This window comes from Homarus americanus, unplaced genomic scaffold (assembly GCF_018991925.1).
Source record: "Homarus americanus isolate GMGI-L3 unplaced genomic scaffold, GMGI_Hamer_2.0 scaffold6317, whole genome shotgun sequence".
NCBI lineage: Eukaryota > Metazoa > Arthropoda > Malacostraca > Decapoda > Nephropidae > Homarus > Homarus americanus.
The window spans coordinates 553,818-576,099 of record NW_024730668.1 but is presented as its reverse complement, the minus strand read 5'-3'; the positions used below and the strand labels follow the sequence as shown (position 1 = coordinate 576,099).

The 22,282-nt window shown below is 46.8% G+C and overlaps 1 protein-coding gene across 3 annotated transcripts in view; it reads left to right on the top strand.

The window, feature by feature from the left end:
* Window positions 1-2,693: 2,693 nt before the first annotated feature.
* Window positions 2,694-22,282, top strand: part of LOC121867151 (proline-rich extensin-like protein EPR1) — a 53,180-nt gene continuing 33,591 nt past the window's right edge. For all 3 annotated transcript variants that reach the window (XM_042366904.1, XM_042366903.1, XM_042366902.1), the window contains exons 1-2: window positions 2,694-2,783; window positions 20,580-20,620. In XM_042366904.1, coding sequence (XP_042222838.1) covers window positions 2,700-2,783; window positions 20,580-20,620 — 125 coding nt within the window. In that variant the 5' untranslated portion in view covers window positions 2,694-2,699. The remainder of the gene's footprint in view (window positions 2,784-20,579; window positions 20,621-22,282) is intronic.

Below are 22,282 nucleotides of genomic sequence, written 5' to 3'. Positions count from 1 at the left end.
TGGAGAGGGAGGGAGGAGGGGAGTGTTGGTGGAGAGGGAAGATAGGGAGTGTGGTGAGCGTAATGTTAGTGCCACGCGTCACATACATTCCCATTAGGCAGTTTTGTTTTGGCTTGGCCCCTCCGTCTCCTGCACCAGGGATGGGGGTTGGGCCGGGCGCCAGGATGTGGTAGTAACGAGGCAGATTCGTGCTCGCAACATTGCAAAAGCGCACGTTGCAAAGCACATTTTTAGCGCTAAGAGTCATGCGCCTCCGAGTAGATCCTCACGACTCCTCCACCCCCTTCTGTTGATGTGTATTGAGCAGGTGACCCCCACAGTGTATTGATTAAGCAGGCAGGTGACCCCACAGTGTATTGAGCAGGTGCAGGTGACCCTTGTGTATTAAACAGGACCCCACAGTGTATTGAACAGGTGACCCCTACAGTGTATTGGAACAAGGACTTCACAGGTATTAAACTGGTGACCCCCTCACAGGTATTGGAGCAGTTGACCCCTTACAGTGTATTTTGGAGCAGGTGACCCCACAGTCTATTTGAGCAGGTGACCCCCACAGTGTATTGAACAGGTGACCCTAGCTCCATTGAGTAGGTGACCCCACAGTGTATTGAACAGGATCCCCACAGTGTATTGAACAGGTGACCCCACAGTGTATTGAGAAAGACCCCTACAGTGCATTCAACTGGTGACCCCCACAGGCCCATTGAGCAGGTGACCCCTACAGTGTATTGGCAGGTGACCCCACAGTGCATTGAACAGGTGACCCCCACAGTGTATTGGAGCAGTGACCCCACAGTGTATTGAGCAGGTGACCCTGGTGTATTGAGCAGGTGACCTCCTCACGGTGTATTGAACAGGTGACCCCACGGTGTATTGGAACAGGTGACCCCCATTATGTATTGAACAGTTGACCCCCACAGTGTATTGAACAGGTGACCCCACAGTCTATTGAGCAGGTGACCTCACAGTGTATTGAGCAGGTGACCCCCACAGTGTATTGAACAGGACCCCACAGCATGAACAGGTGATCCCCACAGTGTATTGAACAGGTGATCCCACAGTGTATTGAACAGGTGACCCCACAGTGTATTGAAGAGGACCCCCACAGTGTATTGAACAGGTGACCCCTACAGTGTATATTGAACAGGTGACCCCCACAGGTATTGGAACAGGTGACTTTTACCCCACACACACACACAGGTGGCTACAACTATCATAGCCATGTCGTTTACATAATACTAGTACTCCTCTTCTTTCTATTGCTGCTGCTCTTCCTTCTCCTAGTTTTTCTTCTTCCTATTCCTCTTCTTTCGCCTCCTCCTCCTCGTCCTACTTATTTTCCTCTTTGTTCTTCCTATTGCTGCTCTTCTTTCTATTCCTCTTCTTCTTTCTATTCCTCTTCTTCTTTCTATTCCTCTTCTTTCTTCTTTCTATTCCTCTTCTTCTTCTTTCTATTCCTCTTCTTTCTCCTCATTTTTATTCTTCACATCACTACCACTGTATCCAGTTGGACTAAAGGAACACATTGCCTCGTTCATCTGAAATTCATCACCACTGAGCCACACATAGTTAGGAAACCGTTGTGGCCGGCGAGGTCTTGTGTGCTAATGGACACACCCCGAGGAGTGATCTGCTTGGTAATGTAAACTGAATGCTGTGTTGCGATCACCTGAAGATTATTTTTATTGTTATTATTTCTTGATATTTGTGATTCTTGTTTTTATTGTTGTTGATATTTCCGATTGTTATTATTATTGTTGTTTTTGTTATTATTATTATTATTATCTTTGCAGTTATTTTCATTATTATTTTTTTATTTGTTATTAATATTTATTATTATTACTATTACGGCTATTAAACGCATTTAACTTTAACCCAGTAAGATAACCTATTTATAGTTTAACATATATCAAGGACTCCACACAGAGAAATAATGTGTAAGACGTCAACAGCTGATGATGCAAGTACCTGACCCTTCCAGTCTTAGGTTGTGTTATGTGTTGAAAGTAATCGGCCAGGTACAGGTACTCTCTCTCTAAGCCCGCCGAGGTCTGTGTTTACCTTACTGTGGCAGGTAGGAGAGTTAGTCCCTGTAGTGTACGGTCTTTGCCGAATACCAGGGTGGGTGGGTCTCTCTCTCTCTCTCTCTCTCTCTCTCTCTCTCTCTCTCTCTCTCTCTTTTCGTGTTCCGGTTTGTCACGTTTTAGTGTTTGTCGTAGTAGAGATATACTGTGAGTTTATTGCTTCCCTCCCGTACATAAAAGTCGGAAACACCTGTGCGCACATGTTCCTACACACACACACACACACACACACACACACGGTAAGGGGAGGGAGATGTTGGTGACGTCAGCCTGTTAGTTGTCAGGTAATTGCAGCTGTTACCTGAAACTCTGAGGTAAAAATAACAACGTGTAAAGTCTTTTGTGAGGACGCCAGTGACAACCTCGACTTTATATTGTCAAGCGTCACTCGATGGCTGTTCAGGTGTACAATTTATACCGTATATAGAAATAGACTTAAGAAACAATTTAAATCACCTGAAGATTAAACACTCTAACGTTAATCTAACCCCAACCTAATGCTAATATAATCCAAGGCTAATCTTCCCCCAGGTAGCGTAAGGGTGATTTATCTTCAGGTGACTCCAAATATATATGTGATAATGATTCTGATTGTGTTTATTGTATTGTTAAGTGATGGTGACGATGTTTGTCAAGTTAACATTGTGTTTGTTTTCTTTGCAGGTTCGTAAGAGTGCTGGGAGTTACAGGGAGATACAGGTATAGTGTGTGTGTGTGTGTGTGTGTGTGTGTGTGTGCGTGCGTGTGTGCGTGTGCAATATTTACAAGATGCAAGACTGGTAAAAACGACTACCATAGGCAGCCTCAGAAAGGACAATCCTGTACATTGTTTCGGATTTTCTTGACCAAAGTTGCTTGTGTGTCAGTAGTCAAGTCTCCACTATTATATTCCCCCTTCCTCTAGCACCTTCCTCCCCCTTTCCTCCCTTACGCCTCCCCTTCCCAGCCCCCCCATCCCCTCTCCCCTGGCGGTGGTCATCGGTATTGGGGTCACGTGCGTGGCAAGTGGGCAAATTGAGGGAGTGGTGCTTAGTATTCGCCGGGTGAGTTGGGCCTAAGATTGAGCGTCGGCAGTAGAGTGGGGCAGTCTAACTAAATCTGTAGACTCCTCCTGCACCCCTCCCCCTCCTTGCTTGTTAGTGTTTGTGTCTTGTTAGTATGGTGCACGTGCATGTTAGTGTGTGTGTGTGTGTGTTAGTCTGAATTGCTTCATTAGCTTGTCAGATGTTAATTTGGTCTGCGTGTCAGCTGTTCTATTGGTAATATTGTCTGTTGGTTAGCTGTCTGTGGTCTGTTAGCCTGTGCAATGTTTTAGCCAGCTGCATATATCAATAGCAGGCAACGGGAGTAGGGAGCAGGAGCAGGCTTCAATAGCAGGTAGCAGGGAAAATAAAGGCACACACACAACTGCCTGGTATAATTTGTCACCGTCAGAGTAGGGAGGGAGGGGGGGGGGAGGAACAACAAGCCTAGTAACGTATTTGATAATTGAACTAACAATGGTCGAAATACTACAACGTATAGCATTAGTGAGGGGCATCTATTTTATTTAATGTTTTTATTTTATTTTTTTTTTGGGGGGGCGAATGTCACCTGAAGATTAGACACCCCAATTTAGTTCACCTGAAGATTAATTACCTTAACACTATCCTAACCTAATTTCCCCCAGATAGTGTTAGAGTGCTCAATCTTCTAGTGGTATAAGCTAGGGTGCCAAATATTCAGGTGAAATAAACCAGGGTGCTTAAAGTTCAGGTGAAATAAGCTAGGTTGTCTAATCTTCAGGTAACCTTTTTATTTTTATTCTTGTGAAAGTTAATATATTTCCTAGTAAGGCAAGCTTCCAATAGATTATAATAGCTAATGACCGGTAGGGAGAGGAAACTAGGTAATTGTGTTATGATAGGAGTGGAAAGAGACGGAGGAGGGTTGAGCAAGAGAGATGGCCTAGTGAGATTGGTCCTGGGTACATGGCAGGTCTCTCTCTCTCAGTGGCTTTTTTCCTGCTGAGACTCGCCAAATTACCCCCGCTGTGTGTCTTGTTGACGTGGTTGTCTATTTCCTGTTTACATACCGGTTACGAGTTACAGTAATGAGGAACCAACCAACAAACAGCTCCTGAAAACATACCGGGGAGGTGGTTTGGTGGGGGGGGGTATTTAAGTTTGAATGTGCCCGGGTTAGGTGAAGGAGGGTTTAGTGCACACCTGAGTAACGAGACCCACGTGTTGATCATCCTGCTGTACTGAACACATGAAACGATTTTTTTTTACTTCTTGAATCAGTAAAGAAGTAGTTTCGTGCTATATAGATAAGTGAGACTGTGTGTGTGCGCGGTATGCAGAGTGTGGTGGAGGGTATACGGCCGTTTTACTACCTGATGGAGGCAGCCGTGAAGGAGAACCTTGTGCTGTGTGTGTGTGATGTCTGGCTGTGTTCTGGCGGATGTTGATGAAATGTATAAATAATGTTGGATATAAAGGCATATGTTTCACACAACTCGTGCATCGCTGTCTCAAACACACACTATAATATATAGTCATACGATTCATATATATATATATATAGATATATATATCAATTAAAATTTTCCAGTCGGTGATGACGCTGTACTGTACAAAGCAGATACACCGCGCCACTGAACATTATTGTGTATTAACATCACTACTCAGCTCTGGCCGGTGAAACTGTGGGCGTGTAAAACCTACCAGAGCATCACTGTTCATATAAACTCGCTTTAAACATTTAAATTGTTGTGAGCGCCGGCGAGCCGTCAACACTGTGCTGGCTGGAACTTAGAGGCGCTGGGGGGAGGGGTATCAAACTATATATGGTGATCGAAAAGTCCCTGTGCACCAGCCGAAATCAACACTATGGCTATTTACCTTGTTATACTTACAACAGTGTAGGTATAACAAGGAACAACTGGTGCACAGGGACTTTTCGATCAACCTGTATATGCTGACGAACTGCTATTAGGAAGTCTGACGTTTTAATCTTTACACGATGGAATTCCTCACAGACACGAAACGGACGCTAGAATGTGGGATATACTGTACCGTCAAGTGGAGGTTAGACATAAACCTTAAGTAGTATCAGAGAACATAGTGTTTTAAGGTTGAGGGCAACGCGGAGTAATTGGTAGGTGAGGTGTGGCAAAGTGTCGCGGTCTGTGATATAGAGCCAGGTAACTGATGTGTGTCTTTGTGAGAGATTGCCGCCGCTCCCCACTATATCACAGGACTTATTTTTGTGGCAGTTGGTGGTGGCGGAGTGGTGTGGGGGGGGGGTGTCAGGGGTTGAAGAATAGGAGGGGGGGGGCAACGGTGGTGGTGGGCGTTCTATTAATGCCAACAGTAGTAGCAATAGCATCATGGGGTGGGCAACCCGATAACACCAACTTGCCGACATAATCCATGGTCCTTGAGGCACTTGAGTCCTTTATCGCATGGGTCAAAGGAGGCAAGCATGAACTCCGCATGATTCCCTGTTGGGCGCTGTAAAAGTTTTTGCGCTTCGCCTTGAACAGGATGCAAGGAAGTGCCCAATAAAAATTCTAGCAACAGTATCATGAGGTAGGCGGCCCGATAAAACCAACAGGGGGAGGTGGGCGGCCCGATAACACCAATAGGAGGAGGAGGGAGTTAGAGGGCAGGTAGCGTGTTGGCAGCAGGCGGGGACCAAGACGGTGTTGTCGTTGTAGAGTCATTTTTTACGGAGTCTGGCTATTTGGCCAACCAATGGAAGTGTGAGTTTCATGAAATATGTGGGTAATAACCACACTTAGCAGTAATTAGGGGTGATAAAGCCCTGGCTGGTTGGGGCAAGTAGCAGGTGTTGATAGCACGGTGGGTGTGGGAAAATAGAGATGTGGTGTCGTTTTATGGGCTTTAATTTGTCGTTGTTTATGGGATAAGCTCTTGCTTCCGACGGTCACCTGGAGGGTCTTTGTTGTTGTTGGTGGACGTGACGGGGTTACTGGAGATGGTAGCGGGGGTACGATATGGCGCCTGCGGTGACGTGTAAGAGCACAGTTAAACACTGCTCCTTCCCCCTTCACACAAGTGTAGCGTTGACAAGAGAATTCCATTGGTCTGACACTGATGAAACGATTTTTTTAATTCGTTCATTCCTTTTTATTGTAAACTTGGGATGTTGACGTTTACTGTTTAGTATTTAGGTATTGCTAAGATGATGAGTAGAATTGTGTCGAGGTTATTGGTACTGTGAATAACAAATCAGGGTCACTGGTGGTATTAGGTGTTTGTGGTGATGGTGAGTTAGGTGTGGTGATGGTGAGCGAGGTGGGGTGATGGTGAGCGAGGTGTGATGCCTAGTCCCTGTGTCTCACCCGTCTACCGCCATAGGGTGCTGCCTATACTTGGACTGAACATACTCTACTCTGTCCACGGGCCTCTACTCTACCCATGGATCTCTGCTCTGGCCAGTGACGGGTTGCTTCCAAGTATCTTTAAATGTCCCTTTTTCAATGTTTGTCTCGGTATAGCCGCCTGACGTGACAGATGTGTGGCAACTTAGTATTGAGTACGTGTGAGGCTGGACAACAGGTGATTACAGGTGGTGAGTGACAAGGGCGGGTAATGATGGTTGATATTGGTGTTAAACACAGTGTCCGGGATGTGGCCCATTGTGTAGGGAGTGGGGGAGGATGCCGTTGCACGCACACCAACCCACCAAGCTGGGGAGAGGGGGCTCCAAACTGTACGCAACACCAGATTGTGGGGGGGGGGGGCACACCAAGCTCTAGTCGGCACTGGGCTCAAGGGGCATACCGAACAGGGAATCACACAAAGCTTTGTGTCCGTGCCAAATTGGGAACCGCATGAAGGTTTCGCCGACATTAAGCTGGGAATCATTAAACTGGGAGCACAGTCATCAAATGTGGAAAGCTAAGCTTTTTGTACACAGCTAACGAATCCTCTCCACCCCAGCAATGTTTTGAGCTAGGTATTGTATGATGAAGTGGACACAAAGGGTTATATTTACTCACAGCCTAACACGGAGGAGGTAGTGTCAGTTACGAACGTTCACACACCTCCCCCCCCCCCATCCTCAGACTTGATGGTCGTCAGCTGATCATGAACTATTGTGGTGATGGCGAGGAGGAGTGAGGGAGGGAGAGGGTGACGCTAGACAGCAATAGTAACAGCAGCAATGTATAGCGGCAGTAACAACAGCAATAACAGCAGCAGAACATTATGGGATCATTTGTATTACAGGCTTGGGTCGGAACTGTCTTGTCCGACCATCCATGAGACAGTTGCAGTAAGAAGAGACTACAGAGCCCGGGTGTGTGTCGCTCTCCTCATTACAACACACACTGAGCAACACAGCCCGCAGCACGCCCATAAAAGGGGAAGATAGTTAAGAGATATGTTATTGTGTCGTAGCTACATTACGCTGTGAAGAACCATATAAGAAATGGAAAAAAAAGAGACTATACCTCGTAACGTTATTAGCGGGAGTTAACATAACCCGGAGGTCAGGGTGGTAAGTGCGAGTGTGGCTTGAGTTGTAGCGGTAAATTAACAGTGTGATGGGCATGATAGAGCTAAGTGCCGTGATGCGCATGCGTAATGATCATACTCCCAGATAATGAGGACGTCGGGAGTAGCGCAGGCAACCTTGGTCCTTGCTACACCCGGTCGTAAGTTGGGTTGTGGTGCGAGTGTGAGGGGTTGTGGGTCGACATGGCACTTTTGACCCCAGGACATTGACGATGCTCTGGGTGTCGTTTGTTATTGCTCTGATTGTGGGGAAGGTGTCTGTGAAGGCGGTGGTCCCACGGCGCCCCCAGGAACTCTTGCTTGTATTGGATTTTTTTTTTGGTTGATTGTCTAATGGTGAAGGAATTTGAGGGTTGTAGGGAGGTGCGTGTGATGGTTGATAATGTAGTCGCCAGGGTCTGTGTTGAAGTGGAGAGGAATTATAGAGAGATTATAGACCTTTACGCGTTACTGCGCTACAGAACCTTAAATTCTATAATATGTAAACTGGTCTAGCTTAATTATCTACTGAAGGTTTAATTCCAAGGTTGAAGTCTTAAGCTTTGCACACCATGGCGCACCTCAACACCAGTGAATAGTATCAGTGCTCGGAGTTCCCCTATTTCTTGTGATTACTTTATATTATCAAGCTGTGTAGTGTTATAAATGAATGAACTAGAGTGTTTTATGTTGTGCTTCATGGTTGTCAAAGGGTTGTGAATTGTTGTAGGAGGTGGTGGTGGTGGTGGTGATATATCTACACAGGCGAGAGTGTCACAAACAAGGACTTTAGCGAGGTCATTCAGTGCCCACGTCCCTCTGTGTTATCAACATACCAGACGTACCAACCCGGTGTTCCCCGCCACTTACACACCCTTCTGGGTATTGTATGTACTTGGTATTACTAGTATTTGGGACCGCTGCCTGCAGACATGTATCGAATTAAGTAAAGTTGGCGTGTTTGGCACTTTACGGGTTCAAAAGTGTATGTGTTGTGTTTGGTAATGACACGTGGGGTGAGGATAATAGCTGGTCTCTGTGTCGTCTGGGTGTGTATGTATGTTGTGTTCTGTGATGGTGAGCCGAGACTACATTGGCCAGTGTGTTGCTACAGTATGTTAGGTGTTAGTGGCCTCCTGTGTTCCAGTGGTAGGTGTAGTGGGTGGCTTCCTGTGCTCCAGTGGTAGGTGTAGTGGGTGGCTTCCTGTGCTCCAGTGGTAGGTGTAGTGGGTGGCTTCCTGTGCTCCAGTGGTGTAGTGTGTAGTGGGTGGCTTCCCAGTGTAGGTGTAGTGGGTGGCTTCCTGTGTTCCAGTGGTAGGTGTAGTGGGTGGCTTGTGCTCCAGTGGTAGGTGTAGTGGGTGTCTTCCTGTGCTCCAGTGGTAGGTGTGTAGTGGCCTGTGTTCCAGTGGTAGGTGTAGTGGGTGGCCTGTGTTCCAGTGTAGGTGTAGGGTGGCCTGTGTTCCAGTGGTAGGTCCTTTTTGGTGAGTTCTTGTGCTCCAGTGTAGTAGGTGTGGGTGGCTCTGTGCTCCAGTGGTAGGTGTAGTGGGTGGCTTTCTGTGCTCCAGTGGTAGGTGTAGTGGGTGGCTTCCTGTGCTCCAGTGGTAGGTGTAGGTGGTGGGTGGCTTCCTGTGCTCCAGTGGTAGGGTAGTGGTGGCTTCCTGTGCTCCAGTGGTAGGTGTAGTGGGGTGGCTTCCTGTGTTCCAGTGGTAGGGTGGCTTCCTGTGCTCCAGTGTAGGTGTGTGGGTGGCTTCCTGTGCTCCAGTGTGGTGTAGGTGCTCCTTCTGTGCTCCAGGTGTAGTGGGTGGTGTAGTGGGTGTAGTGGGTGGCTTCCTGTGCTCCCTTCCTGTGCTCCAGTGTAGGTGTAGTGGGTGGCTTCCCTGTACCCAGTGTAGTGTAGTGGGTGGCTTCCTGTGCTCCAGTGGTAGGTGTAGTGGGTGGCCTGTGCTCCAGTGTGTGTAGTGGGTGGCTTCCTGTGCTCCAGTGTAGGTGTAGTGGGTGGCTTCCTGTGCTCCAGTGGTAGGTGTGTTAGCTCACGTGTAATCCAGCGAAAAGTTTCTGGTTGTCAGCACAAATCTCTTCACACTTTTAAGACAAACATTTATTTATTTTTTCTTCACGCTGGGCTCCTTTGTACTACATATAGTGCCCAGGATCCGCTCACTCATGCTTCCTGTGCACATGATAGCTTGAGCACTTCCATGTATTGCAAGTTGTGATTCTTACAAGATTGTGGTATCGAGCACGGTGGCTTCAAGATGGTGGTGGAGGTTGTGGTGGTGGGGTTGAGTTAGGTAAGGGGGCGTGCGGCGTGAAGCCCAGCAAGTGAGGGGCGGGAGAGGGGGGGGGGAGGTGGTGGAGAGGGAAGCCCTACTCGATGGGGATATTGCCGCCGCTCCGTCTTCTGCTGAGCCTCGCACGTACACACCACTCACGTCACATTTTTCCTTACACACGCTGACGTACACACTAACAGTAATAATGATGTGTTTTTGTCATAGCTACAAGTGGGTTAATAATTAATACAATTCTTTTTATTCTCCCTGTAGTATTTATTAAGCCATATTACCTGAGGATTAGCCTCCTGCTTACTTCACATGAAGTTTGAACACCCTAACACTAACTTAACCTAATATAATAAATAATTTAACATAACCCAACTTAACCTACCCCCCCCCCACAAGTAGGATTAGGGTGTTTAATCATCAGGTGAAATGAACTAGGGTGTCTAATCCTCAGGTGAGCTTGACGTGGGACTCGGCAGGTGCGAGTGATCTGTACGCTTAGACAATACTGTGTTCTGCTCATGTCGGGTTTTATATGCCCCAGCAGTGCCCCCTCCCCCCATGTGTGTGTGTGTGTGTGTGTGTCATCCACCCCGAATATAGACTTTGTACATTAAAAGGTTTGATTAGATGTTTGTCGATAACAGTTAATACAAGTGGTCCGCTCTCCTTCTATCTCTGTGAATAAGATAATGGTGTGATTGGCATTGTACTGTTCCGTCATCATCATCATTGTCTGGTGGTGAGAATGTGTAGGATATGGTACACACACACACACACCCCTCTGTTCTCTTCTCTTCCTGTTTTATTGCCTCTTTTATGTTACCTCCTCTATTTATCACATATCATCTGTTTGTTGTTACTCTCTGTTTGAACGAGGAAGTATCAGCCTTTAGTATATATATATTATTTTAGGGGAGTGTATGGTAGTATGCACGGGGTGTATGGTAGTATGCATGTGGTGTATGGTAGTATGCATGGGGTGTATGGTAGTATGCACGGGGTGTATGGTAGTATGCACGGGGTGTATGGTAGTATGCATGTGGTGTATGGTAGTATGCACGGGGTGTATGGTAGTATGCATGACGTGTAATGGTTATGGCAGGGAAGCTTTAAAAATGAAGACAAGAACCAAACTTAAATTATTTAATTTTTTATGATTTGAGGACACCTAAACACCCCCCCCCCTCCCACACCCATTTAGGTTTCAGGTGTTTAATTATCAGGTGAAATAAGCTGGGGTTCCTATTCTTCGTGAGGTTCAATTTATCATTTTGGATGTTGTGGTGGACACGTGTAGTTTGGTAGTGGACAGTGGTGGTCGGGTGGAGGCAGCTGTCACCATCACCTGCCGGCCCTTCACTTGACGTCACACACCTCACCACTCTCATGTGACCGCTGGATGTCTGCTCTCAGGTTGTGTTTCACTGTTACTGCCCAGATTTCAGGCTTTTATAGCTTTAATATCTCCTTAAGGCTGTTTAATGGTTGTCACGCGTCGTAGAGATGGCGGTGTGGCGACTGGCTTCACTTTGTTGGCTGGTGATGAAGGTGTAGTTTAGTGGTTTGTTTTCGGTGATGTTGAGAAATATCGTCCCCAGCCTTGTAACCACCGTTCTATCACTGCCTCTTGTGGTGCCCACCAGTCTGCCTGTGTGTGTCAAGTCTCTCTTTATATTCTGTTGTGTTATTGTGTGAATGTTTCCTGCATCTTGTGGTTGTATATTTCGGTGGCGGAGAGCGTTGTTCCCTGCGGCTACTGGGGGATGTGTCCCTCATGCAGCAGGGGTGGTGGTATTGGGGAGGGGGGTCGCGGTAAGCCGCCTAGTCGTTCCACACCACACCCCACACACTAAGGGGCTTCCTGCTGCAGCTGCCGCCACTGATGGTATTACCTGCTCTTGTCGGATTTGCTGCCTTAAGACCTCGATGAAAGGTAACGAAGCCAAGGGCGTGAGGATGTTGCTAGGCCAGTGTTGCCATCAGTATACACTTGTGATGTGACTTGACTACTGACAGGAAGTGCGGAGTGTTGTGCTTTAGAGAAGACAGACCGAATGCAGGAAAATTTATACTTCACTAGGATGTTTATATTTTTGTTTTATGGCTGGATAAGAAATGCTGGTGTGGGAGGCAGCTTTCTGTAGCTCGTAGATGATTTTAGAATTGAGTTGTTAAGGATATTCTTAAGTTTAGCGAAGGGTCGTGGAGACGGTGGAAGGCGGGGAGGGACGTTAGTGTGGAGGCTCCACAAGTGGCGGTGGAGTGCAGGTATCATTGCCGGGAGAGGAGTGTTGTGGCTCACGAGGCTGAACTCACGTGAAGTCTCTTCTTACACCCAGAGATATTGCTTCCTGTTTGTGGTATGTGCTGGCTGAGTTGGGGTCGCCCTCCCTTAGGGGACCCCCCATCCCTCAGGTCTCTTCCAGTGAGCGAACCCATAAATCTGCTGTCAAGGTGTCCACCTGGCCACAGGTGTGGTCCTCAGCCGTCTAGATGAATGGCCGCACTGGACAGCAATGACTGGCTCACCAGATCAGCTGATATGACTGAGGGGGAAGTAGTGGCTCGGCTCATAGTTTAGTCTCTACTCTGAGGTGTGTCGTGTGAGTTCTCTTGACTGAGTACTGTATAAGTACATTGTGTGCAAGGGAAGTGTACGCTATGGTTACATGTGTGAGCTCCCGAGTGCTATGTAGGATACAGTACAGTAAAGGTAAATACAAATGAAACTGAGTAACAAGAAATGTAAGTTAGTCTCCCTGGCACAAGATAAATTAGTACCTGGATATGGCCGAGTGGAGGGGTGAAGAGAGAGACACAAGTGTGGTGGTGTAGAACAGTGTACACTATTATCACTATACAGCATCTGTGTGTGTGTGTCTGTTGGGGGCAGCATTAGCCGTGTGCGCCTCACCTCACCAGGGGTAGAGCGTGCCAGATAAAACTCTGTTTATACTGCATGTGACTGTCATATATTTTGTTAACGGCGCTCCGGCTCTTTCACATCTATAAACCAAGGACATTACGTCTTTAATAATCATGATGCATGCCTTTTATACTGCTAAGTGAATGGTAAATTATGTCAGGCAGGAATTTATGGTCTCTCGCAGCTGCTACTGGGTTAGTGAACTAAGGTTAATCTTCCCATTATCACTTTGTAAATGTCTTTAATATACCACTTGTCGAGATGGAGCGGTGGAGGGCAGTGAGTCCGGGAGTTGCATGAGGAATGTGACCTTACTTGTAGCAGTAATGTGCGGGCGACTTTCAAGGTGTAGTGGTGGGTTTTGTGGGGTGTTGGGGAAGTTGTCGGTTTTTGTGGAGTGTTGGGGAAGTTGTTGGTTTTTGTGGAGAGTTGGGGAAGTTGTCGGTTTTTGTGGAGAGTTGGGGAAGTTGTCGGTTTTTGTGGAGTGTTGGGGAAGGTGTTGGTTTTTGTGGAGAGTTAGGGAGAAGTTATTTGGTTTTGTGGAGTGTTGGGGGAAGTTGTTGGTTTTTGTGGAAGTTAGAAGTTGTTGGTTTTGTGGAGGGTTGGGGAAGTTGTTGGTTTTGAGAGTTAGGAAGTTGTTGTGGTTTTGTGGAGTGTTGGGAAGTTGTTGGTTTAATGAGTTGGGGAAGTTGTTGGTTTGTGGAGTGTTGGAGAAAGTTGTTGTTGGTTTTTTGTGGTGTTGGGAAGTTGTTGGTTTTGTGGAGTGTGGAAAGTTGTTGGTTTTTATTGGAGTGTTGGAGAAGTTGTTGGTTTTGTGGAGTGTTGGGGAAGTTGTTGGTTTTGTGGAGAGTTGGGGGAAGTTGTTGGATTTTGTGGAGTGTTGGAGAAGTTGTTGGTTTTTGGCCAGAGTGTTAGGGAAGTTGTTGGTTTTTGTGGAGAGTTGGGGAAGTTGTTGGTTTTTGTAGGTGTTGGAGAAGTTGGTTTTGTGGAGTGTTAAGAGGGTTGGTTTTGTGGAAGTTGGGAAGTTGTCGGTTTGTGGAGTGTTTAGAGTTGTTGGTTTTGTGGAGTGTTGGGGAAGTTGTTGTTGGTTTTGGAAGTTGGGGAAGTTGTTGGTTTTGTGGAGTGTTGGAAGTTGTTGGTTTTGTGGAGAGTTGGGAAGTTGTCGGTTTTTGTGGAGTGTTGGGAAGTTGTTGGTTTTTGTGGAGTGTTGGGTAAGTTGTTGGTTTTGTGGAGAGTTGGGGAAGTTGTCGGTTTTTGTGGAGTGTTGGGGAAGTTGTTGGTTTTTGTGGAGAGTTGGGGAAGTTGTCGGTTTTTGTGGAGTGTTGGGTAAGTTGTCGGTTTTTGTGGAGTGTTGGGGAAGTTGTTGGTTTTTGTGGAGAGTTGGGGAAGTTGTTGGTTTTTGTGGAGTGTTGGGGAAGTTGTTGGTTTTTGTGGAGGAGTTGTAGTTGTTGGTTTTGTGAGCAGCAAGTTGTTGTTTTGTGGAGAGTCAGTTGTTTGTTTTGTGAGAGTTGTAGTTGTCGGTTTTGTGAGTGTTGGAAGTTGTTGGTTGTGGAGAAGTTGTTGGTTTTGTGAGTGTTGGGTTGTCGGTTTTGTGAGTGTTGGAGTTGTTGGTTTTGTGGAGAGTTGTAGTTGTTGGTTTTGGTGAGTGTTGGAGTTGTTGGTTTTGTGAGAGTTGTAGTTGTTGGTTTTGTGAGTGTTGGGTGTTGTTGGTTTTGTGAGAGTTGTGGTGATGGTTTTGTGGTGTTGTAGTTGTTGGTTTTGTGAGAGTTGGGGAAGTTGTTGGTGAGTGTTGGGTGTTGTTGGTTTTGTGGAGAGTTGTAGTTGTTTGTTTTGTGAGTGTTGGGTAAGTTGGTTTTTTGTGAAGAGTTGGGGAAGTTGTCGGTTTTGTGAGTGTTGGAGTTGTTGGTTTTTGTGAGGAGTTGTAGTTGTTGGTTTTGTGGAGGTTGGGGTGTTGTTGGTTTTGTGAGAGTTAGGGGTTGATGGTTTTTGTGGTGTTGTAAAGTTGTTGGTTTTGTGAGAGTTGTGTGTCGTTTGTTTTGTGATGTTGGAAGTTGTCTGTTTTGTGAGGTTGGAGTTGTTGGTTTTGTGAGAGTTGGAGTTGTTTGTTTTGTGAGTGTTGTAGTTGTTGGTTTTGTGAGAGTTAGGTTGTTGGTTTTGGTGAGTGTTAAGTTGTTGGTTTTGTGAGAGTCAGGGTGATTTTTTTGAGTGTTGTAGTTGTTGGTTTTTGTGAGAGTGAAGTTGTTTGGTTTTTGAGTGTTGTAGTTGTTGGTTTTTGGAGAGTTGGGTAGTATTGTCTTTGGTGATGTCGAGTGGTTTGGTTTTGGTGATGTAGTTGTTGGTTTTGTGAGAGTTAAGTTGTTGGTTTGGTGAGTGTTGTAGTTGTTGGTTTTGTGAGGTTGGGAAGTTGTCGGTTTTGTGGAGTGTTGGGTAAGTTGTTGGTTTTGTGAGTGTTGGGAAGTTGGTTTTTGTGGAGAGTTGTGAAGTTGTTGGTTTTTGTGGAGTGTTGGGGAAGTTGTTGGTTTTTGTGAGTCGAAGATGTTTTGTAACAAGAGGGTATATGTCTGTCACCACCACCGTCGTCAACAAATTTCCAAGGTTACACGTCACGCACTGACTCTCACTCTAATCGATGTTTGGGTGATGACAGTCTGATAAAGGTGATATATTCTGCTATTGTTTGTCTCTACACACAGGTGAAAGGAAGCTAAATAGTCTAGACAGGTTACATCAACCTTGTATACTTCGCTCTTTGATATTAACAGATGAAAACTTGTTTACTATTATTCATACAAAGAAAAAAATAAATTACCGTATTTTTCAAGAAATTAAGACTGAATTTAAGTGACGATATTTATAGATTACGGAATCGTCCATGTTAGATTAATAACTAAGAACAAACCGTAAGAGAATTACTGTGGCATCTTCGTCTTGTAGCGGGAGTCGCCTGGTTCCCTCGGCAGTTCCTTTGCGCAGTTGTAAATATACCCATCCAGCCCATATCGTGTGGTGGTATTTGTCAGGGCACTCGAAAATGGTCGTTTACTGTGTGGAATCATGTAGGTTTGAACACCGCCGTTGGAATTATTAGTGAGGGGCATTGTGTGGAAAGCGGGCCACTCCGAGTCCGCCATAAAGTGTACGTTTATGAGGATAATAATAATGAAAGGTCAGCCGTATGGTGGTGGTGGTGCAGATATTGGTGCCGCCTCCTGGCCTCAACATGCAGCGTTATGGCGGACACTTTATGCTCCCTTTTACTACTTAACTGCTTTTATTTCACAGTTGTTCCTTAAGTATCTCCTTCTGTGTGTATATAGGTTATCTCGCTGCCTTTTATTTTCCATTATGTCTGTCTTTTATATTGTGTGTCTTGGATCTTTCTGTTTTGTTGTTATGCGTATCTTACTCCCGTGATCTCTATTGTTCTCTTCTCTCTCACTTATTCTTATGTCCATTCTCTTATTCTGGTCTCTTTTTTGTTGCCTCATAATCTTATCTTTGTTGTGTTGTTTATATTCTGTTGCCGTGTTCTTTCTCAGCACCAGTCTGCCAGACATGTTCCTCCAATCATTTTCTGACGCAGGGTATCATGTTTTCACTCCCCCTCAACACGTGTCGCTGTGGCACCCAAAGTTGACGGATGGAGGTTTCGTATCAGCAAGACATCGTTACTCAGTTATATAGTCTGTCAGTCGGAGAGGTTGGGACACTGACAAACCTCCATCAGCGGGTGTTGTAGGCGGGCACTGTGGGAGATAAAAGTGATAGAGATATTAAAAAAAAGTCAACATTACTCCTTGCCAAGAGAGGTATTGAGGCTGGCGCACAGCGCTTAATTTTTTTGAGGTTTTGGTGCCGTTCTTTCGAGTTATTTCTCAAGTGGGGATAACACTGGGAAGTCAGAATGTGCCACTCGAGGTGGGGGTTAAGACGCAGGAAGGAGTGGCGAGCCCAGAAACGTCGTCAGGTTCAGTAGACACCAGGAGGAAGACTACAAGGGACAGTTCTTAAGCTTGTGGCTGCGGTGGGTCGATAACTATAACGGGGGAATTTTTGACACGGGAGGTTGAGTACCTGGAGATGATTGGTGGGGGGTACCGCAGCGCGTTACTGTATTGTAGTGGTGTATATTGCTGTGGTGTATATTGCTGTGGTGTATATACTATCGTTGTATATTGGTGTGGCGTCTGGTGTTGCTTTAGGTATTGCAGTTGAGTGAGGCAAGCACACGCCCCGGCCCCATTGTACAGTTTGTTGTTGCTTGTGTCCTTCCAACTCCTGCTTTATGCCAGCACCACACCTGAGGGCTGGCCAGCATACCTGTTTACCTGAGCGGCCGGAGGATGGCGTGATGTAAGATATGCTGAGATGTCGAATTTCTGATCAGTAATAGCTTGCAGTCTGGATTTACAGATTTTTACAGATTGCCCACGAGGGGCTAGTTTATTGGGCACCCCCTTACATCCTGTGCAAGGTGAAGCGCAGAAGCGTTTACAGTGCCCAACTGGGAAGCATGCGGAGTTCATGCTTGCCTTTATGACTCGAGAAGTTGCTAGGGAGGAAGGCGAGGAGCTAGGTCAGGCGAGGGTCATTGCGTAGATGTGGTAACATGCTGGGTCAGGAAGGGTCATTGTAGGTGTGGTAACATGCTGGGTCAGGAGGGGTCATTGTAGGTGTAGTAACATGCTGGGTCAGGAAGGGTCATTGTAGGTGTGGTAACATGCTGGGTCAGGAAGGGTCATTATAGGTGTAGTAACATGCTGGGTCAGGAGGGGTCATTGTAGGTGTGGTAACATGCTGGGTCAGGAGGGGTCATTATAGGTGTGGTAACATGCTGGGTCAGGAAGGGCCATTGTAGGTAGTAACATGCTGGGTCAGGAGGGTCATTGTAGGTGTGGTAACATGCTGGGTCAGGAAGGGTCATTATAGGTAGTAACATGCTGGGTCAGGAGGGGTGGCTGTAGGTGTAGTAACATGCTGGGTCAGGAAGGGTCATTGTAGGTGTAGTAACATGCTGGGTCAGGAGGGGTCATTGTAGGTGTAGTAACATGCTGGGTCAGGAGGGGTCATTGTAGGTGTGGTAACATGCTGGATGAGGGGGGGGGTCATCAGGGTGTAGTAACGTGTTGGGCCAGGAGAGGTCAGGCGAGATCACAGGGGATGTAGTAACGTGCTGGGTCACGAGGGGTCATCAGGGTGTAGTAACGTGTTGGGTTTGGGGAGGTCAGGGAGATCACAGGGGATGTAGTAACACTTGCAAATGCAGTATCAGTGTTAGGGGCCCCCGGAGACCACTTTTCAGGACTGCCTGACCCACTCTAAACTGTGAACTGGGAATGCTAATGCGACGCTCCCTCTTATTCTCCGCGTCTCCTCCTCCTCTGTTTGCCCCCGCCTGACAGAGCCGGAGTATATTTGTGCGCGGTCTTGAACATCTTTGACGGGTTTGTGATGTCATAACTCAATATGTATGTAAAGATCTCGGCGGGTTCCTGCCACGTTGACTTTATGACCACTAAAAGTATTTCCCCGGGCGGCACAATGCTGAAGCGAGCATGCTGGCGACGTAAACGGCGGTGGCGATGCTGCACTAGCACTAGTGTCCGTAGGTGGTGGTTTACCCTGGCTGACGCCGACACACGAGGTTACTCCGGTATAAAGCTGTGTGGGACTGTGGCCGGGCAGGAAACCTTGTAAAGACCATAACATAATTTTCCGCCAATTGCTTTATGGCGAGTTACCAGGTTCTGAGCCCAACTGGTGCCGGGGGAGGGCGCCTCGGTTGGGGTTCTGGGAGCGTCTCTGATAAAACGTTCTTGTGCGGTTTTATGCGGCGTTTTATGCGTTTTATTCTTGGGTTTATGTGGCGGTTTATACGTTTTATGCGGCGTAGCGAGCGCGCGGGGCAGTTGTCGTGGAGTAATGGCCAGCATAAAAGTTTTACACGACTCTCTTACGGCCTACACCCGCCGAGTCACATGTTGGCCGGGGTGGGCGACAAAGGGCGGGCCCGTATGGCGGAGTGGGCGGCGGGGTGGGGAGGTTTAGATATGTGAGTGGGCGGTGGGGTGGGGTGGGGTAGGTTCTGACGTGAGTGGGCGGCAGTGATTTTGACGTGGAAGTGGGCGGCGGGCGGGGAGGTTCTGACGTGAGAGTGAGCGGGTATGGGAACGCTATTGATTGATGGTAAGACGTTGAGTAAATGAGTTAATGAGTGAGTGAGTGAATGAGTAGGTGGATGAACAGGTGACACACAATACTACCAGCACCGACCATAAGACATTAAATTACTGGGTCATCTAATTAAAAGAATTAGGTGGTGGCAAAACACACACACACCATCATCCCAAACATGACATCATCTTGGTTTACACAGTTCGACCCACAGGAACAACTCTTATTTATGATCGCCAACAACTGTGTTTTTTACTTGACATAAAAGGTTACAAGATTGACATACTTGAACCTGCACCTGCAGTAAAGTCTCGTATAAGAGTCTGTTTGTGATGTGTATTATGGCGAATGCTGTAACTTATTTGAACTTTATGTAATGACTGTAGTTTATTGTGAATTCGTTTTGGTGTGGTGGGAGGTTGTTGTGGTGGTGGTGGTGGTGCAAGGTGATGATGGTATTGTCAGATGTGGTGATATGATGGTGGCATTCATATGTAGGGTGACATGGTGATATTGATAGGTGTGGTGACGCACAGTAGTGGTGAGATTGGCAGGTGTGGTGACGTAGTCGGGGTATAAATAGGTGTGGCGACTTGGTGGTGATTTTGACAGGTGTGGCGACTTGGTGGTGGTATTGACAGACGTGGTAGCCAAACTAGTGGTGCGATGGCCAACCGGTGGTTTGGTGGCCGGTGGTGACAGTCTGGGTGTATCAAGAAAGTAACCGGCCACATGGGGGAGGGGGCTGGCTGTCGGGTTGTGGCCATAATTTTGGACAACTTTTTACAGTTCTAAGTCAGGCTAAGTTATGTGCCTTTGTCGGTAATGGCTGGGGCTAGGTTACCAGGACCTGCGTCTCTATATCTTGGACGCTCTTGTCTCCCCCTTCTATCTCTCTCTCTTTACCGTGATTTACCTGCGCTCTTGCTTGCTCTGTCTCTCTTCTTACAGTGATTTACCTGCTCTCATTCTCTCTCTAATAGTGATTTACCTGCACTCGCAGTAATTTACCGTCTCTTCTCTCTTCTCTCTCCCTCCCTCTCCCAATTATATTTCGTGCCCCCACTTTAACCTCGTATTGAAAGAACTAATTGATGACAACTTGCCAGACTGGAGCCTTACCGTGTTATGTCGAACTCAAATCTGGTTATTGATAAACACCGTAAATATTACATTACTGTCGGTTATTCTTGTTTTATTTTTATTATTATTATTATTAGTGTGTGTGTGTGTGTGTGTGTGTGTGTGTGTGTGTGTGTGTGTGTGTGTGTGTGTTTTATTGTTTTTGTTTTTTCACTGGACAGGAGCTAAGACTAAGCAGGGGTTGCCATGGCGTTATCGTATGTATGTTAGTCTGTTCCTCTTGTGATGTAGTTTTTAGATTGCCCCAGAGTTGGCTAGTTTATTGGGCACCCCCTACATCCTGTGCAAGGTGAAGCGCAGAAGCGTTTACAGCGCCCAATAGGGAAGCATGTTAAGTTCATGCTTGCCTTTATGACTCATGCATTAAGGGGCGAAGACTGAAGGGTCAGGTTTTGTAATGTGTGTTTGTATCACTGTTTTTCCTCGTGTACTGGATGTGTTTTATTTTTCTATGTTGCAGGTGTCGGATGCTGAGTCTGACCTCTTCAGAGCATTGAGCAAGGTGGGTCACAAAGAGAGAGAGAGAGAGAGAGAGAGAGAGAGAGAGGGGAGAGAGAGAGAAATTCCTTGCTGGGACCAAAGTGCACTCACAAAAATATAATAAAATAAAGCTGAGTGAACTGTGAACCGACTGGAGCGGAACACTGTATATTACTGGGCTGGGTGGAGTTTCGTTACAGGTAAGATGTGTAGGATATTCGACGTAATAATTAGTAGTTTATCAAAGGTGTGTCGGTGGTGATGAGCCGTCGACAGGAGTGTGAGGTTAGGACGTATTTGTGTTACATGATAATTGGTTTAGTGAATTGGATAATGAAGAGTTTAAGTAAGAGGAAAAAAGGTAAAGAAGAAGAGAAGGAGGAGGGATAAGGAGGAAGAAGAAGAAGAGGAGGAGGGGTGGGTTAGGTGAGGATGGGGGTGGAGGGTTGTTCTTTGGCGCCAGGAGTTGTGATGCGTAAAAGAGGAATAAAAGGGAGGTAACATATCCTTCAACACATCGTTTAAGCAACTTACATCTTTATGCCATTTGAGTGTCTTGGCTGTCAAGGTTAGTAAAGTGAGTGGGGGGAAAAAAAAAGGCTGGGTGAGACAGACAGACGGGAGAGGGAAGTGAAGGAAGGAGGGAAGTGAAGAAGAATATGCTCTGTTTATTCTGCCTGTCGTCACTATGATGCTAACAGTAAGGGGTGATGGACCAGATCATTAGGCCAGGGTCGAGGAGGCCTTTGAGGGGGCCGAGTTCTTCTAGTAAAATTATGAGTAAAAAAAAAAGACAATTTTTATGGGAGCGAGACTTTTTGGGGTAGTAAGTATTTTGTTGGTAAGCAGAGAGGTATCTTCCCATATTGATCGGGAGGGAAGCAAAGTAAGGCGAGTAAACTTGGGAGACATGAATTAGAGTGGAAAGTGTCGTAAAGTAGCTCGTGGAAAGGTTAATGGGGGTTGCACGGGAGAGTTGTGAGGGATGAGGGCGGCTGGCAAGGGAAGAGCCGCTCAGCCTTCCTGCCGCCCACCACCTAGGCATGGAAGGCACTAGGGCACGGCAGGGAGTGTAAGCAACTCGGTATAGAAACTTGGGAGTAAATAAAGTCAAGGATAGACGCAACGAGGAAGAGGAATGAGGTACACGTCAACAAAGGCGAGTGTCAACAGATGAAGGCGGGATAAGGAACCAGGGAGAGAGAGGGAGAGAGGATATGAAAAGTGAAGGTTGTGATGGTAGTGGAGGTCATGATGATGGTGGTGGAGGTCATGATGATGGTGGTGGAGGTCGCGATGATGGTGGTGGAGGTCATGATGATGGTGGTGGAGGTCATGATGATGGTGGTGGAGGTCATGATGATGGTGGTGGTGGAGGTCGCGATGATGATGGTGGAGGTCAGATGATGGTGGTGGTGGAGGTCATGATGATGATGGTGGAGGTCATGATGATGGTGGTGGTGGAGGTCATGATGATGATGGTGGAGGTCAGTGATGATGATGATGGTGGTGGAGGTCATGATGATGATGGTGGTGGAGGTCATGATGATGGTGGTGGTGGTCATGATGATGGTGGTGGTGGAGGTCATGATGATGATGGTGGAGGTCATGATGATGATGATGGTGGTGGAGGTCATGATGATGATGGTGGTGGAGGTCATGATGATGGTGGTGGTGGAGGTC